Source organism: Rhinoderma darwinii, chromosome 2 (genome assembly GCF_050947455.1).
Source record: "Rhinoderma darwinii isolate aRhiDar2 chromosome 2, aRhiDar2.hap1, whole genome shotgun sequence".
Taxonomy (NCBI): Eukaryota; Metazoa; Chordata; class Amphibia; order Anura; family Rhinodermatidae; genus Rhinoderma; species Rhinoderma darwinii.
This window is the reverse complement of record NC_134688.1, coordinates 97,942,237-97,961,815: the sequence shown is the minus strand read 5'-3', so window position 1 is coordinate 97,961,815 and position 19,579 is coordinate 97,942,237. Positions and strand designations below refer to the sequence as shown.

Below are 19,579 nucleotides of genomic sequence, written 5' to 3'. Positions count from 1 at the left end.
AATATGTATGGATGAATTTATTTTTCTGCATTGTCTATTGCGTAAAACCTGTATTTTTGTAGAGGAAAAACAATATACATTAGCCACAGATATATATATATATATATATATATATTTTTTATTTTTTTTTTTAAATATGGGTAATTCAGCAGCAAATATCTGGACTGCTAAGTCTCTGGTCCTGCCATCAACCGCACTGGCTCATATAAATCAGCTTTTCAGCATAATTCGGAATTAGTACTGTACTGAGAACACAGAAGTCACATAAATCAACCAAGCCCCATAAATCTATTTCAGGCCGCGGTATCAATCAGATTTTCTGAAAACAAAATTTAAGCAGAGAACTTCTTTAAAACAAGAAAAGAAAAAGTGGAGTATATTTTGAAGAAATCCTTACGCAGTTAAACTTACTAAAGAAGATACATTTACATTTCACAACTGCTTTAATAAAATTAGGAGACCGTGACATTGGGTCAGAAGCAAAAAATAAAGTTTTAGGTATTTTGACATTGCTTTATAGTTCACCACCAGCAATAGTTATACCAGCTGTACAAAGTCATTTCTTCAGCCAGGTAAAAGTGGAGATCAGGAACCACCATTCTGCATAATTAGATCACGGACGGCACACTGCCCCGAATACTGTCCATCTATGAGGAATGCGGTTTATGGGTAATAAAAGTCATCTGATATCCAAGCCAAGTTCATTGTGTGATACGCTTTTTAAGTATCAGCTGGTGACATTGAGGTTTTCAATTTCTTATCTTTAAATCACAGTGGTAAAAATAGTAAAAAATCCACAAATTTAAAAGGAAATAAAAAACAAATTCATGTGGCAATGTTCTTCAATGAACGACCATGACGAGCTCACTAATGCAGTTGATGAAACGGTAAATGAAATTATAATTACTATTTACAGATTACCGCAAACCACCAGTCTATAAAAAAAAAAAAAGTCACCAAATTTTTGTTTGTATATAGACAAGTGTGTCAGAGCTGGCTAGCAGCATATGGTGGAGGTTCCTAATGCCCAAAAACATATCCTGTTGTGGGGGCACATCCATCAGCTTCTAAAAATCCTAAGTCCTAAAAATCTTCATAGTTCAGCCGGGCAATAAATTACCGGCTCTGCTTAGGATGAATGAACTACTTCCACACCACAGCTAGGAATCTGGACTTCTGAAAGTTCTGTTTTCCACACGTCGAAATACAGCCAGGAAGTTTTGGCCATTATTTCGCTTAACTTTCTTCCCTTCTTCCGTAGATGAGCCCAATTTATCGATTATGATATCATCGGTCTGCAAATACAACAAGAAAAAGGTCTGAAATGTTTGAAAGGCTCCCTTAATGTAGAATTACAATGACAGATACCCACACCTTCCACCAGGGTTTAATATGGACATCCCAATTAAGATGTGTTCACGTGTTATTATTGTTTTTGCTTTTTTTTTTTCCTGTGCAGTTTCACAACCCGCTTTTCCATAAAACCAGTTCTAGGAACATTTTACAAAATGCCGTTTTGACAACAGGCCAATTTTGCATCACAGATCTGCATTTCAGCCGTATCAGAACAGGGGCTGAAATAAGGATCCATATTTCAGCCTTAACTACCTTATAGCGGGGAAAATACAGCTCCATAATAAGTGAAAAACAGCTATGCTCATTTTTTTGTTACGATTCACCCATCTTCAATAATTCTATATAGTATACAGCTGCTGACGGCAGATTGTATTAAAGGGGTTGACGGCAAAGACAAACCCTGTACATATGCCCTTCTATATAGACAGTGTGGGGTCCCCATTTTAGAATCCCCCTCTAAGAGCAAAGAGGTGCTCGGTAAGAGCTTCTCCTGTGTATCCATGCATAGCCAGTCAACTGAATGGCCGCCATGTAATACTACACGTGGGCAGATGCAGCTTTACCCAGCGATAACCAGGTTTTAGAGAAGCCGGAGCAGCAGCTTCAATATGCCGATATTGCAACGTGGTAGTGGTGGGGATTGTGTTGCATTATTTCCCAGTGTGAATTAGGCCTTGTAGGATATTTTTCAGAACTTTAGACAAAACCCCCCTGCTAAGAGAAGCAAACTGCTTCAATGTATATGTTGTTTTACACCATTAAAAGGTAGTAGAAAAATGAATGAGGCGTATGAGCAACAGGAGTGCAGTACAATGCTGACATGACTCCATCTTACCAGTTGTTCTTTTGAAACCCTCTCAAAAAGAGGATGTTCTGTGAAGTGCGTCACCATCCACTCGTGAACTTCTTCCACATCTGTAATTGTATACACCAGCCCCTGCAACATACACCAAACCAGCACAACATTATGACTCATGACAGATGAAGTGTTACGTAACGAGTTACCTTTATTCCACGTGAACACGTGATATGTCTCGTTAATGGATGGAGTAATGTCTGAAGGCAGTACAAACGCAGCCATATCTTGCCACATCAAAGTCACAGCCAGCAAACAATCTGGAGCAGGAAATCCCCAAACATTGCTAACTTTCCTAAGACATTGAAATAACCTTAATGTTTTTACATCAAATACACGGAAATGACGATTTTAAGGGAAAGGGAGAAGTGCTTGCATAAACAGAAAGTCACAAAAAGGGACTGCTACATTTACCATACAGAAAAACTGCAACTTCATGCCTCAGTCAGCATACAGATCTGAAGGAGACACCCCCTGCATGATCGATCAGGGATATGAGGGGGGGGGGGGGGGCAACATCCACTGGCCCGTCATGAAAGCAGCGACATGGCTGGATGATTCTTTAGCGCTGGTTTTATATACAAGCCCCCTTGTGCTAAGTGTATGACTTACCCCAACACGTAGTACATAAGCATATTCTGCCAATAGCGTGGAACTGATGATCCTCCATTTATGCTTCGTCTTCTTAAAATGAGGGTCCGGAAACAGAAAGAACATCTTACTAAGCTAGAAGAAAAAAATATGTATAAAAGATCTGAACCTGAGCTGTATTCACAATTCGACAGCCTTCTCTTCAGACACATCCCTAATGCATTATCGAATATCCCATAATATCCCAGCGGGACAATTTCTCCTACATGAGATTACAGTAGTGCCTATAGTAGACGACACTAACCAGAATTCAAATCACGAGCCAGCAAGAATTGCTTGGAGATTTCCGCTCTGAAGTTGTAAAATTTTGATTGCAGCTCTGCACCAAAAGTTACTTGGTTGTATCAAACCAAACAGGCTCATCTTATGAAAAGACTGATGAAGAAGATACCTGTGCTTTCCTGAAGAAGTTGGGCAAGTATTTCATAGCGTTACTCCTGATGCAGGCAATATTCTGGTACTGGCCAGGGTGGCACGCTCTTAAGGACTTGATCCGGTCTTGCACATAGTCTGAAACTTTTACACGTATCTCCAGTCCAAGCATTAGTGAATTTGGGAACAATGGGGACAATTCAACTGAAAGCCAAGTACAGAGACAAACCTATCATTTATTGATGAACATACATTACAAAAAAACAAAAAAAAACAAAACCGCCAATTAGAAAGCAGGCCAAACAAAATGTTCTCGTGCAATTATAGGAATGTGCACATGGGCACTTGAACAGTCATATGTAAACACAGAAGTAAAATATCCATTACTGTTGGGCCTAAAAAATGGTTATTCTTCAAAGTCTTTTAGCCTACATAGTATGGTAGTAGAATGCACTTAATTAACAAAAAACTAAACTTTAAAATAATTTTATTTCAGAATTTTCTAATACCTTATGACCAAAACCGTTTCTACACAGCATTTCTGTAGTGTGGACAGGACACAGCACAATCCTACAAGATGCGTGCACTCTCTGTACGCTAGGTAAATCCTTCTCCCCCAGAAGCCACATGATACCCAAAATCGCATCCCTGTCCTAAGCTGCACGTAAAGTAGTCCTTCCACAGTGCAGATGCTGAAGATAGTGGCAGCCTTTTCACTAGTGCAGGGATCCCTCAGCATCACAAATGGAATTGCTCCAGCTGCCAAAATTTGCTGTCAACAGTAGGCTTGCTTTATGACAGTCTACAACAGGGGTCTCAAACACACAACCAGCATGCGGCCGTCATCTCCGGCACCATAGCTCCTTCGGGAGAGGAGAGAGCTGGCCGAAGGAGGAGTGCGCCTGTGCTCATTCATGACATCCCAGAGCAGAGCTTATACTAGCGCTCTGCTCCGGGACTCCTGCTCTGAGGAAGCCCCTGACATCACTGTCCATATATGGACAGTGATGTCAGGAGAAGTACTGGAGTCCCAGGCAGAGTGCTAGAAGCAGCTCTGCTCCGGGACTCCGGCTGGGGAATCCCCTGACATCACTGTCTATATATGGACAGTGATGTCAGGAGAAGTCCTTGAGTCCCAGGCAGAGTGCTAGAAGCAGCTCTGCTCCGGGACTCCGGCTGGGGAATCCCCTGACATCACTGTCTATATATGGACAGTGATGTCAGGAGAAGTCCTGGAGTCCCAGGCAGAGTGCTAGAAGCAGCTCTGCTCCGGGACTCCGGCTGGGGAATCCCCTGACATCACTGTCTATATATGGACAGTGATGTCAGGAGTAGAATTGGGGTCCCAGGCAGAGAAATAGTAGCGCTCTGCCCGGGACTACAGCTCTGGGCTTGCCCCTGACATCACTGTCCATGTATGGACAGTGATGTCAGGAGCAGAGCTGGAACCCCAGGCAGAGCCTATACTAGTGTTCTGCTCTGGGACTCCAGCTCTGGGGAGGCCCCTGACAGCACATTCTGGTCCAGGAGGATCCCCTGACGTCACTGTCTATGGACAGTGACGCCAGGGGCTCCTCCTGCAGAGAGCGCGCGTGGCACTATCTACAGAGGGCACTGTGGCACTATCTATAGTGGGGCTGCCAAATCTTGCACGTGGAATAAACTCTTAAATTAACGTTAAGTTTAAACCTAGCGGTATAATTATAGTAATGTAGCATTGTTATAGTAATGAAGTGTCAGGGTATGTTTACACGCTTAACCAAAAAAGTCAGGCGTTTTTTGAAGCTGCAAATGAAGCTTCTTTTAATTTGGAGCTTCTTTTGAGGCTTCTTTTCAGGCGTTTTTTGGGGCGTTTTTCATAGTGTTCAATGGAAATTCAGCTCCAAAAAACGCCTCAAAAAGGGACATGCTACTTCTTTTTACGCTTAGTTTTTTTAAAACAGAGGCGTAAAAAGACGCCCCGTATGTTTGTAGGCATTCAGCTTCCGTTTTTTTCAGGCGTTTTTCGAGGTGTAAATGACCCAAAATATGCCTGAAAACAGTGCGTGTGAACATACCCTCATAGTAATGTAGCATTGTTATAGTAATGTAGTAATATTACAGTAGTTCGAATAACTATTTGATTAACAATACTTTTGTATTGTATCAAATTTAAAAGTAATGCAGCCCCTCAACTTCACATTTTTTTCTATGTGCGGCCCATTTACCCGGCCGAGTTGGAGACCCCTTGTCTATAATCTGTGCCTTATTTGCAGACTCCCGACTGCCATAAACTAATTTCATTGTGAAAGACACTCAGGGCAACCACAATATGAAGTCTGTTGTACTTTTAGATCAATATTACACCTAATTAGCAATTATGTTATTAACTTAAAGAGGCTCTGTCACCAGATTCTCAAATCCCTATCTCCTATTGCATGTGATCGGCGCTGCAATGTAGAGAACAGTAAAAGTTTTTTTTTTTTTTTAAAAACGTTCATTTTTGGCCAAGTTATGAGCCATTTTATATATATGCAAATGAGGTTTGAAATGGACAAGTGGGCGTGTTTTTATTCGTATGTCCAACTGGGCGTGTATTGTGTTTTTAACTGGGCGTGTTTACTTGTTTTACTAACTGGGCGTTGTGAATAGAAGTGTATGATGCTGACGAATCAGACACTAATCAGCATCATACACTCCTCTCCATTTATTTACACAGCACATAGCGTTATTACTAGAACGATGTGCCGCCACATACACAAGTGTCCTGATAAGGAATACACATGACCTCCAGCCTGGACGTTGTGTATTCAGAATCCTGACACTTCTGAATCTTTTCGGTGAGATTTCCAGCAAGGGAAACGAAATCTCGTGAGATTACGCGTGGCTTGCTGGAATCTCACAGAAAAGATTCAGAAGTGTCAGGATTCTGAATACACATGACGTCCAGGCTGGAGGTCATGTGTATTCATTATCAGGACACTTGTGTATTCGGCTGCACATCGTTCTAGTAAGAACACTATGAATGGAGAGGAGTGCATGATGCCGATTGGTCACTGATTCGTCAGCATCATACACTTCTATTCACAACTCCCAGTTAGTAAAACAAGTAAACACGCCCAGTTAAAAACACAATACACGCCAAGTTGGACATACGAAAAAAAACACGCCCAGTTGTCCATTTCAAAGCTCATTTGAATATATATATATATATATATATATATAAATAAAATAGCTCATAACTTGGCCAAAAATGAAAAAGTTTTTAAAAAAAACAAACAACACGTTACAGTTATCTACATTGCAGCCCCGATCACATGCAATAGGAGATAGGGATTTGAGAATCTGGTGACAGAGCCTCTTTAACAGAATTGCATTTTAAGAAATTTTGAGAATATGATCTACTCCAGTATTTTCACAGGCTGAGTTATGATTTGTAGGTGTTCCAAAAACAGATATTTATAGCATGTCAGTAAGGCCGGATTCACACGAGCGTGTTCAGTCCGTCATATACGGACCGTATGTCGGCAGTATTTCCTGGGCCGTACACACTTCGGGGAGCTGGGCTCCTAGCGTCATAGTTATCTAGGACGCCAAGAGTCCCTACCTGGCTGCGGGAAAACTGTCCCGTACTGAAAGCATGATTAAAGTATGGGACAGTTTTCCCGCAGCGAGGCAGGGACTCCTAGCATCGTACATACCTATGACGCTAGCAGCCCAGCTCCTTGAAGCGTATCCGGTCTGGGAAATACTGCCGACATCCAGTCCATATATCACGCACCAAACACACACACGTGTGAATCCGGCCTTAGACATAGGTGTAAAAGTCACAGGACAGACATGCACAGTCCCCATTTAATGAAATCTAAAGTCATGGAAACACCCGGATATACATTACCCAAATACGTCCCTTTATAAGTTATGGTATATATTCCCCACAACTGCTCTTTTGTAGTAAAATACAGTTGCCTAGTAAAAGGATTGTCCAGGATTTATAAAAAAAAATAAAAAATAAACAAACATGGCAAATGTATTCAAAAACAGCACCATACCTTGTCCACAAGTTCTGTGTGGTATTAGAGCTCAGCCCGATTAACCCCTTAAGGACACAGCCAATTTTGGCCTTGAGGACAGAGCAATTTTTTTAGATTTCCCTCTTTGCATCCCGATGTTCATAACTCTTTTTTTCTACGACGTAGTTGTGAGACTTTGTTTTTTGTGGGACGAGTTGTACTTTATGTTGGTACCATTTTTTGGTACAAATACATTATCGTTTAATTTCCATACATTTTTATTTTGGCGAAAATGCAGAAAAAAAAAGCTGTTCCGCAGCAGTTTTAATATTTATTTTTTTTACACCATACACCGATCATAAATAATTTTATACATTTGTTGTACAGGTTGTTACGGTCGGGGCAATACCAAATATGTCTATTATTTCCTGTTTTGGGACTTATATTTTAAAAAAAGTTTATTTAGTATAAAAAATGTGTGTTTGTGTATTTTTTTTTATTTATTAATTTATCATTATTTTTTTTTACATTCATTTAACTTTTTTTTTTTTAATCCCTTAAAGGGATTTATCATTTTTATTTTGTAACTGCAATGTACTGGCATAGATCTATATGTCAGTACATTAGCCTGTGTAGTGATTGTACACAGGCAGTTGTTAGGGCATACCTCAGTATGCCCCAACAACAGGAAATACGTTCAGACAGCCCTGGGGTCCTTCAATGGACCCTGGGCTGTCTGGCCATACAAGTTATGGGCTTTGATCGCGTCACTGTTATTTTCTGTGACGCGATCAAAGTGCAGTCCCCCCTCCTTGAATGCCGCGATCAGCTTTCATTGCGGCATTCAAAGGGTTAACGGCAGAGAGAAGATGTTTCTCTCCTCTCCGCTGTCAGAGCGGGGCCATGGCTGTGTATTACAGCCGTTGCCCCGCTCTCGATCGCGCGCACAGACGGCTGTCACACAGGACGAGAATGCTCGTCCTAATGCGTGAAGTACTCGCCACTCAGGACGAGCATTCTCGTCCTGTGTCAGCAACCAGTTAACTTCAATGGACAGGAACTGCAATAACAGACAACAAATGGACAGGTGTGGTGCGGTTTTCAGAAAAAAAAAGCAGCCATGTTTTTCTAATCCTGAACAACCCCTTTAATATGCCTGCAGAAAACAGAGGGTCAGCCATGATGGCATCAGCACACAGTAGTACAGGTATTAAAGGTTATTAAAATATAAGGCAAATTCCAAAACAAATTAATTCTAAGGGTATGTTCACACGCCAACTCTAAAACGTCTGAAAATACGGAGCTGTTTTCAAGGGAAAACAGCTCCTGATTTTCAGACTTTTTTTTAAGCCACTCGCGGTTTTTTTACGGCCGTTTTTGGAGCTCTTTTCAATAGAGTCTATGAAAAGCGGCACCAAAAACGTCCCAAGAAGTGACTTGCACATCTTTTTCACGGCCGAAAATAAGCCGTGTAAACATACAATTAATGTTAAATCATGTTATAAAAACGCTCCTTTTGCAAGATATTTCCTTTACTTCATTATAATAGCACCCCCTGGTGTTCAATCTGTATAGTAACGTTCACGTCCTCTTACGGAGCTGAATAAAGGAGGACATACATGCTCTGTTCCATTCTCTAACGGACAGAAGCCAAAAGAATATGTCTTCTCTCCTTGTCAGTTAAAGAAAACCTTTCACCTCCCCATACATGTGAAGCATGTAATGGGGAGGACTGCACAAACCCTGGGGCACTTGAAAAAAAAAATTCTACCTCCCTCCGTTATTTAGATATCGGTGCCGTTATATTTGACGCCCTCTCTCTCTCTCTCACTCATTAGCTTTCAAGATCAGTCTACCGAACTGGCAAGGGGGTGTGTCACTGCTACAGAGTGTAAGAGCTGTGGAGAGGAGAGCTCACATGCGGGCTCTCAGATCTTGTGAGGGATCAGTCTTGTACTTTTTCTGACGAACTGGCAAGGGGGCGTGTCACTGCTACGGACAGTGTAAGAGCTGGGGAGTGCGTACACTGTCCGTAGCAGTGACATGCCCCCTTGCCAGTTCGCCAGACAATACAAGACTGATCTCTCGCAAGAGCTGAAGAGATGAGAGCACGCATGCGCCCTCTCCCCTCCACAGCTCTTACACTGTCCGTAGCAGTGACACGCCCCCCTGCCAGTTTGGCAGAAGACTGATCTTGAAAGCTGTAGCGCTCTAGCTCTCTCTCTCGCTCTGTAACATTGTCCATATCTGATTGGACAGTGTCACAGCCATAGTAACACGCCCCCTTGACAGTTCAGGGGGTTATTTAAATATCGGGCGCCAAATATAACGGCACCGATATTTAAATAACGGAGGGAGGTAGAAAAAAAAATGTAAAGTGCCCCAGGGTTTGTGCAGCCCTCCCCATTACATGCTGCACATGTATTGGGAGGTGAAAGGTTCTCTTTAAGAAGAAGCTTGTTCAGAAACACAGCTTGTAGTGTGGATGGAGGCTCACACAGTAAGAAACACAGGAGCCAGCAGTTTGCTTAGATAAGGAGAGCATTCATACAGTGTGAAGTTCTCCCTTATCCTGCTCATCCTCTTACTGTGTAAGCTGCAGGGTCTCCCTCTTCCTCAGTTATATAGGGCTGGGCTCTCCCTCTAAAAAGACATGTAATGTGGGGCATTTGTAAAGCTTCTCCTAGGGATGAGGCAGAGGCTGTGAAACAGAATGATCTGCTAATACAAGCTATGACAGGGAGGGGAGGAGCTGCAGAAGAAAGGACACGCCCCCTCAGCTGCCACCCAAAAGATAATCTAGCTGCGCAATTGGAGAAATGAATGGGGAGATCTCTGGATCGATGTAAAACACAGGGCTGGTTCTAGCTTTGTAAGGAGATTGCCATGTGCTATATTATGTCTGATGCACTTTTTTTTGTATTAAAGGGGTTTTCCCCATGAGGGACATTTATGACCTATCCACAGGATAGGCCATAAATGTCAGATAGATGCAGGTCCCTCCTCTGGGACCCACACATATCTCTATAACCCTAAACCCCGTTCTAGCTTCTTCTGCTCTCACTGACCCCAGGCCAATTGCTGACTTTATGGTCAGGAGTTACAAAAACAGTGTAGCTTGCTGAGCAACGCCATTTCCATAACTCCCATAGTAGTGAATGGCATTTACGGGAGCAGCGTCGCATGCGAGCTACGCTGTTTCCGTAACTACCATTCAGTTCTATGGGGCCTACGAAAACTGTGTAGCCGTTTTCTCCTTCATGGTCGGAAATCTGCCGGAGCCCTAAGAGGTGGAACGGGGTTTAGGAGCCCCATTCCAGAGATAGATGCGGGTCCCAGAGGTGGCATTTATGACATATCCTGTAGATAGGACACGAGTGTCCCTCGTGGGAAAACCCCTTTAATTCTGGGACAACCCCTTTAAGGCACCAATAAACACTTATGACTGGAGAATATCCTGGGCAGTTAGATATCCCTATGCTGCGCTCTTCTCTAATCCACAGTATTCGAATTGTTCCTGCATTACTGATGTGTATATCCCCTAATATATTAAAGCAGCTCCAGAGGTGAAGATTCACCTTTCGGCAATTCATGTAATAAGTAAATTAGAACTGTACCTAGCAATCCACCATATCCGCAGCCAATGTCCGCAAATTCAACGCGATACTCTTGCTTCTTCACCTCCATCAAGTCCTTTAGGTCATCATGAGAATTGTCCAATGGCAAAGGCTTAAAATATTCAGGATAATATTCTGACCAATCCATCTCTTCTGGTCTGACAGGGCTGGAAAACAATGTAAAAACTTATAAGAGAAGAGACATCAAAACTGCTCAGGACCTCACTAACAAGCAGAGGCGCTCACTCTGGAGGACTCAGGCCGTCCACTTATCTGAATGGCAAAGTGGACGCTGCAGGGGAACGGATCTGCGCCAGTGACTATGATATTAAAGAGGCTCTGTCACCAGATTATCAAATCCCTATCTCCTATTGAATGTGATGGGCGCTGCAATGTAGATAACAGCAAATTTTTTTTTGAAAAAACGATCATTTTTGCCCAAGTTATGAGCAATTTTATATTTATGCAAATGAGCTTTTCAATGGACAACTGGGCGTGTTTTCTCACTTTACCAACTGGGCGTGTATTGTGTTTTTACCAACTGGGCGTGTATTGTTTTTACCAACTGGGCGTTGTGAATAGAAGTGTATGACGCTGACAAATCAGCGTCATGCACTTCTCATCGTTCCCACCCAGCTTCTTTCACTGCAGACACACAGCGTGACGTCACCCACAGGTCCTTCAACCTTGGCGTCGGACAGAGAAGATAAATGGGCTCCAGCCATCCGAGAGGGTAATATGCTCGTCTCTAGGGAGTTTACTATGCTTACCTGCACACGGTGATGCTGCTGCAGATTCAACTGTACTCTCTCGGACGCCAGGAGTCGATGTGTCTTCTCTCTTCCGACGCCAAGGTTGAAGGACCTGTGGGTGACGTCACGCTGTGTGTCTGCAGTGAAAGAAGCTGGGTGTGAACGATGAGGTCACCCACAGGTCCTTCAACCTTGGTGTTGGAAGAGAGAAGACACATCGGCTCCTGGCGTCCGAGAGAGTACAGTTGAATCTGCAGCAGCATCACCATGTGCAGGTAAGAATAGCAAACTCCCTAGAGACGAGCATATTACTCTCTCGGACGGCTGGAGCCGATGTATCTTCTCTGCCCGACGACAATGTTGAAGGACCTGTGGGTGACGTCACGCTGTGTCTGCAGTGAAAGAAGCTGGGTGGGAGCGATGAGAAGTGCATGACGCTGATTTGTCAGCGTCATACACTTCTATTCACAATGCCCAGTTGGTAAAAACACAATACACGCCCAGTTGGTAAAACGAGAAAACACGCCCAGTTGTCCATTGAAAAGCTCATTTGCATAAATATTAAATTGCTCATAACTTGGGCAAAAATGATAGTTTTTTAAAAAAAACAAAAAAACTGCTGTTATCTACATTGCAGCGACAATCACATTCAATAGGAGATAGGGATTTGATAATCTGGTGACAGAGCCTCTTTAAAGGGGGTGCCTGTAATGAGGGGCTCAGTCATGTTACCAAGCATTGTGCCCCCCACTGCTTCTGACATTAGAAGGACTCCCAGCAATTATCTGCTTATCTGTGCCAATGACAGATCAGGGTGTAGATTTGTTTTGGGTACCCCTTTATGTGTGTTTAACGAAGGTTTATACACAGACACTTCTATTTCCTCTCTAGTGAACACTTACTACTGGAAGGTGTGATCAGCCATGGGGTTGGAGTGGGCTCTTTGCCGGTAATAGCGTTTCTGAGGCAGGGACACGGCTTTCCCCGGCTCCTTCGCCGTTGCACATGGCTGCACCGGGGTCTCGGACATAGCGCTGCATTAACCTCTCACTCCTACACACCGGCAACGTGCTGTCCACGCTCACTTCACTGCTCGGCGCAAAGGTGACGTCATCTTAACCACGTGATCTATATGGAAGCCTTGGTTCCCGGCGCCTTCTCGCTGCGGCCATCTTTGAATCTGGCAGTAGATAATGGTAAGTACGGGGTGCTGAACAGCTGTGTGACATGGAAACAGCGCAGCGGTAATAAAAGATAGAAACATAAGGGTTGTTTGTATATCACAATTCTACATTACAAAGTATCCAACACCCTGACTACAATCCACCCTTGTTTTTTTTGCCGTGCTATTTTTATTAGTCCCGGAGTTTCTGAGATGCCTTTTTTTTTCCTTTTTTGGGAATACGTTTTTTCCCATATGAAAGTAGGTAAGTGCATTTGTGTCAGAATTCTTTCCTGCCAGTTATATATTATTACAGCGCTGTGTATGAACAGGTCACCTGTCCACAATATACGTCTTTTGGGAAAAAAAACGTTATAAACAAAGACCAAAAACATGGAGTGAGATTGTCCGAATGATATAATTTTATTGTTTTTCGATTCAAAATTGAGTGCTCATAAGCTTCTTAATATATCTTCTTAGCGGTTGGATCATCGTTTTTCGGATACACATGAACATTATTATGTATTAGGGTGATATCCTCCACTAGAAGCAGGCCTTTGTAATACAGCGTCCAATGGAGTGTGCCTCCATGTGTAACTCACAAGAAAGATGCACTAGAAGATATCCCTATCCCAAACACAAATAAAGATGTTAAACATCCCATAAGTTCATGGAAAATGTACCTCAACTTCTGTGGTACTTTTGCTAAAATGTCATAGATAAACTCTCTATTGAATTGCTGATAGGCCTTGTTCACACATTGCAATTTTGGTCCCAACCGTGATAGGATCCAAAACGAGAATTCTAATACCACCACAATATTACCACACGGCATAACAGTCATAAGTAACTTTGTGACCATCACAATGAAAATCGCTAGCAACTTCATGCTTTTTCCGCAAAATGCGGGGGAAGAGGGGGGGGGGGCGGCCTTGTGTCGCCGCAGAGCCCGAGCTTTAGAGGCTCAAACTGAAGAATTTAAATGTAATCTGGGAGAGATTTGTAGTTCAGCAGTTCATAATTGTTTCTTTTTTTCAATGTAATTAGATGGCGGGTTAGTTAATAGGTTAGTGAAGGGACAGCACGGATATTACTCATTAACAATGGTTTCTGCAGCTCTGGGAAAGCACACATTAACTTACAATTTACCACCTTTCTTCTGTATATTATTAAATTGGGTAAGATACAGTTATTCAAGGACGTAACTATAGGGGTAGTCTGAATACTAGTGGGCATGGGAATGCTAGTGTTTATTATCTCTGGATTGTGATGTCATGTACATTATGATGCAGTGTTTATTATCCCTGTGCTGTGACATCACTGTTGTACTTAGTCTTTAGAGCAGTGACTTCACCATCCAGGTTCTGTGACATCACTCTGCACATTATTAACTATACAGAAACATCACTGTGTGCAATATCCCTTTATTATGACTTCAGCGTTTATGATCCATGTACCGTGACATCACTGTTTTTGTTATTCCTGTTATGTGACATCACTTTGTGCATCATCCCTGTATAGTGACACACTTACTATAATAACTGTACCGTGACATCACTGTTTTTGTTATTCCTGTTATGTGACATCACTTTGTGCATCATCCCTGTATAGTGACACACTTACTATAATAACTGTACCGTGACATCACTATTTGCAATAACCCTTTCTATGACCTCACAGTGTTTATTCTCCATGTATTAATGGTTGTCTGAGGAATGTTATGCCACGCTGAATGCACTTGGGCACACAAATCATCAAAATGGACTGCTGGCAGCTCCCTTTGCAATTGCCGACCAATGACATCCCAGATGTTCTTGATGGGAGACAACTCTGGAGACGCTATAGGCCATGTTAGCACGTTTAGGCCACGCAAGCTGCTCACAGTAGCACAAGCAACATGCGGCCTGGTGTAGTCCTTTTGACAAATGGCTTCTGGGACACTTTGGAGAAATGACCATACCACTGGTTCCACAACCAAATAAATGTAAACCCGAGCTGTTAGTGTACCTGAAATGAAGCCTAGAGGGGTCCGGCTACCATACATTATGCAACCCCACACCATAATCCCGGGAGTAGGACCGATGTCATGTTCCCTTGTGAAGGCCTCTTCATGGCGTTGCCCACGTGGTCTCCAGACCATTCTCTGTCTATCATTGCATCCGAGACAAAATCATCGCTGAAGAGGATAGACCTCCATTGCTGTCTTACTGTGCACCATGATAGCCTTTGAGAGCGCTGGCTTGTGGTCAATGGAACACCTGTAGCTGGACGTCTGGCTCGTAGCCCAATTTTGTATAAACGCCTTCTGATGGTTTGTGTCGACACTGGTTGCCACCCTAGGCTTGGGATAGGACGTCCACTTTCACTCCCAGTACAGAATGGATCTCAACATGCCATTCTTCCAATCAGACTATCCGTCCGTGCAGAGGTTCGCCTTCGTGCACTTCTTACTGTCATTCCCGTTTGTTGTTCTTCCAACCTCTGGGACACGCAATGTTGAACAGTCCTGACATCTCGGCCTAGGCGCGTAGTAATCTGCCGGAGTTATAAACCAAGGTCTATCAGTTCAAGGAGTCTGTCCTGCTCAGTTTGCAACAAGTGGCGATAACTGGCACATCGACAAATAGGAGCCATCGCACAATCATCCCACACCACTTTATCTCATTTTTGACGTTTCATGTGGCTAAAAAACTTTGCTTTCAATGTGGCTTTTATGCCCCTTCCACATGCCACAGATTGGAGCTAGGTGCTTGAAAATGTGATCATTTGCAGATTTTAGCGAAACCTGCTACTTCATCAATTTGCATAACCTTATGGCTTGCCCTGCTTGATGTTGCAATTTCAATGTTAAAGAGGCTCTGTCACCAGTTTATAACTACCCCATCTTCTACCTAATCTAACAGGCGCTTTAATGTAGATAAGTAATGTGTTGATTTTTTTTAAAAAACGTTTATTTTTTACAACGTTTTGAGCATTTTAAGTGTTATGCAAATTTGTTCTTAATGCCCAAGTTGGCCTTCTTTTACTCTTGACCAAGTGGGCGTAGTAAAGAGAAGTGTATGATGCTGACCAATCAGCGTCATACACTTCATTCATGTCCAGCTTAATCCACAGCACAGCGTGATCCCGCGTGATCCAGGCTGGAGGTGATGTCTGGTCATACACCCGTCGCTTGTGAAGGAACTACGGGAGTAAGTGACAGCACAGCGTGATCTCGCGAGATCACGTTGTGCTGTGGATTAAAGGGAACCTGTCATAGGCATTTCACCTATTAATCTTTACTTATCCCTCACTGGCCGTCGCTATTAAAAGTTCTTTACCGTTATCACTTCTCCTAAACTCCTCCTCCGACTGTAAATAACGGTCTGCAAACATTTTGCGCCTTTTATCGTAATAATCCGGAGTCCCTTTGTGCTCACACACCAGAAGAGGACATTAATGCACAAGCGCGGGATTGTGTGTCCTGGTGGACGGCGAGGAGCTGTCAATCAAAAGTAAGGAGGCGGGGTAAACTCGGAAAGACTTGAGGAATGAAGTTATGACTCTTTTCAAATGAAGATTTGACTTTTTTCAAACTCAGATATGACTCTTTTCTGCTCATTAGCATACGGTGTGGGAACACTAGAAAACATAATACGAAATCTACAGAGCCGACTAAGTAGACAATTATAGGTTATATAGAAATGATTTTTCACCCACTACCACCAGGTATTGCTGGTGTAATAGGTGAAATGCTGGTGACAGGTTCCCTTTAGGGCATGCCCACACGTGGCGGATTTCCTCCGCAACTGTGCGCATCAATGCCGCACAGAATCTGCGTTGCAGATTCTGCGGCGGATCTGCCCAAAATGTGCAGTAAATTGATCCGGACTAGCTGCTGCGGACTGCGGTAAAAGTGCTTCCCTTCTCTCTATCAGTGCAGGATAGAGAGAAGGGACAGCACTTTCCCTAGTGAAAGTAAACTAATTTCATACTTACCGGCCGTTGTCTTGGTGACGCGTCCCTCTTTCGGCATCCAGCCCGACCTCCCTGGATGACGCGGCAGTCCATGTGACCGCTGCAGCCTGTGATTGGCTGCAGCCGTCACTTAGACTGAAACGTCATCCTGGGAAGCCGGACTGGAGACAGAAGCAGGGAGTTGTCGGTAAGTATGAACTTCTTTTTTTTTTACAGGTTGCTGTATATTGGGATCGGTAGTCACTGTCCAGGGTGCAGAAACAGTTACTGCCGATCGCTTAACTCTTTCAGTACCCTGGACAGTGACTATTTACTGACGTCTCCTAGCAACGCTCCCGTAATTACGGGAGCCCCATTGACTTCCTCAGTCTGGCTGTAGACCTAGAAATACATAGGTCCAGCCAGAATGAAGAAATGTCATGTCCAAAATGCAAGACGCATCCGCAGCACACATAACATGTGCATGACAGCTGCGGACTTCATTGTCGAATTTAGAATCTCCATTGAAGTCAATGGAGAACTTCCGCAATGAGTCCGCAACCAGTCCGCCACTGGTCCGCAACATCCATTGTATGCTGCGGACACCAAATTCCGCACCGCAGCCTATGCTCCGCAGCGGAATTTTCAGCCTCGTCTAAACTAATCCTACTAAAAAGAAGTGGAAGGCAATGGAGAAACGGCTCCGCTGCAGATTAACGCTGCGGAGTGTCCGCAGCGGAATTCAAGAGCAATTCCGCCACGTGTGGCTTTGCCCTTAAAGAGGCTCTGTCACCAGATTTTGCAACCCCTATCTGCTATTGCAGCAGATAGGCGCTGCAATGTAGATTACAGTAACGTTTTTATTTTTAAAAAACGAGCATTTTTGGCCAAGTTATGACCATTTTCGTATTTATGCAAATGAGGCTTGCAAAAGTACAACTGGGCGTGTTGAAAAGTAAAAGTACAACTGGGCGTGTATTATGTGCGTACATCGGGGCGTGTTTACTACTTTTACTAGCTGGGCGTTGTGTATAGAAGTGTCATCCACTTCTCTTCACAACGCCCAGCTTCTGGCAGTGCAGCACTGTGACGTCACTCACAGGTCCTGCATCGTGTCGGCACCAGAGGCTACAGATGATTCTGCAGCAGCATCGGCGTTTGCAGGTAAGTCGATGTAGCTACTTACCTGCAAATGCTGATGCTGCTGCAGAATCAACTGTAGCCTCTGGTGCCGACACGATGCAGGACCTGTGAGTGACGTCAGAGTGCTGCACTGCCAGAAGCTGGGCGTTGTGAAGAGAAGTGGATGATACTTCTATACACAACGCCCAGCTAGTAATAGTAGTAAACACGCCCCGATGTACGCACATAATACACGCCCAGTTGTACTTTTACTTTTCAACACGCCCAGTTGTACTTTTGCAAGCCTCATTTGCATAAATACGAAAATGGTCATAACTTGACCAAAAATGCTCGTTTTTTAAAAATAAAAACGTTACTGTAATCTACATTGCAGCGCCTATCTGCTGCAATAGCAGATAGGGGCTGCAAAATCTGGTGACAGAGCCTCTTTAAGCTGGACATGAATGAAGAGAAGTGTATGATGCTGATTGGTCAGCGTCATACACTTCTCTTTACTACGCCCACTTTGTGAAGAGTAAAAAAACGTCCACTTGGACATTAACCCCTTAACGACCAAGGACGAAAATGAACGTCATGGTCGGCTGCTAGTTCCCGCACCATGACGTTCATTTTCGTCCGCATTTCAAACTGTCACTCTGTGTAAACACAGAGTGACAGACCCGCGCTGACAGCTGTCCTAGACAGATGAGACATCAGTCTCGCCGGACAGCGGACCATCGCCGCTGCTTTCGGCAGTTAACCCCTTAAGTGCGACGACGGATTGCCGTCGCCGCATTTAAGTGGTTTGAAGCACATCGGCAGCCCCCACGAAGTGATCGTGGGGGCTACCGATGCTTGTCACGGCAATCGGAGGTCAGATAATGACCTCCGGGTTGCCATGTACGGAAGCCTCGGAGGAACAGCCTCCGGCCGTTCCTCCTCTGCTTCCTGTCAGTGTGACAGTCACGTCACAATGACAGTTAGAGTACATTACACTACGTGTGTAGTGTAATGTACTCTAGCAGCGATCAAAGCTGCAAGACTAAGTGTCCCCTAGTGGGACAAGTTAAAAAGGTAAAAAAAAGTAATAAAAATGTTTTAAAAAAAGTGTAAAAATAAAAGTTATAAGTTCTATAAACACTAAATGCTTTTTTTCCTATAATAAGACTTTTATTATAGAAAAAAAATGAACACGTTAAAAAAGTACACATATTTGGTATCACCGCGTTCGTAACGAACCCAACTATAAAACTATAATGTTATTTTTCCCGCACGATGAACACCCCAAAAAAAATCAATAAAAAACTACGACAGAATCGCAATTTTTTTGGTCACCACCGCTCCCTAAATAAAGAATAAAAAGTGATCAAAAAGTCGCATGTACCCGAAAATAGTACCAATAAAAACTTCTATCCGTCCCGCAAAAAACAAGCCCTTACACAGCTTTTTTGACTAAAAAATGTAAAAATTACGGCTCTCAGAATATGGCGACACAGAATTTTTTTTTTTTATAAATAAGTCATTTTATTGTGCAAACGCTAAAAAAAAGGACCAAACCTATATACATATGGTATCACCGTAATCGTACCAACTCACAGAATAAAGTAAAAATGTCATTTATAGCGTACGGTGAGCGCCGCAAAAAGAAAACCTAAAAAAACGGTGTCAGAATTCCTGTTTTTTGCTCAGGATTGCAAAAAAATTGAATAAAAAGTGATCAAAAAAAATCGCATGTACCCCAAAATAGTACCAATGAAAACGAC

At 43.2% G+C, this 19,579-nt stretch overlaps 1 protein-coding gene and 1 long non-coding RNA gene across 4 annotated transcripts in view; one reads left to right on the top strand and one right to left on the bottom strand.

The window, feature by feature from the left end:
• Positions 1-424: 424 nt before the first annotated feature.
• METTL1 (methyltransferase 1, tRNA methylguanosine) lies at positions 425-12,824 on the bottom strand. Of its 2 annotated transcripts, XM_075850151.1 has the most exons (7): positions 12,499-12,584; positions 11,615-11,733; positions 10,845-11,011; positions 3,255-3,439; positions 2,825-2,938; positions 2,192-2,293; positions 425-1,295 (listed from the first exon to the last, which is right to left on the bottom strand). In XM_075850151.1, the coding sequence occupies exons 3-7, from the start codon at positions 10,990-10,992 to the stop codon at positions 1,161-1,163; spliced, it is 684 nt and encodes a 227-aa protein (XP_075706266.1). In that variant the 5' UTR covers positions 10,993-11,011; positions 11,615-11,733; positions 12,499-12,584; the 3' UTR covers positions 425-1,160. The 2 variants fall into 2 exon arrangements, with proteins under 2 accessions (XP_075706266.1, XP_075706265.1); XM_075850150.1 differs by lacking the exon at positions 11,615-11,733 and having other exon boundaries at positions 12,499-12,824.
• Positions 12,671-19,579, top strand: part of LOC142740732 (uncharacterized) — a 53,142-nt gene continuing 46,233 nt past the window's right edge. Inside the window, exon 1 of one of the 2 annotated variants that reach the window (XR_012880866.1) lies at positions 12,671-12,792. This is a non-coding gene — a long non-coding RNA (uncharacterized LOC142740732). Of the gene's footprint in view, positions 12,793-12,814; positions 13,024-19,579 lie in introns of those variants that run through there. The other variant, XR_012880867.1, reaches the window with a different exon arrangement.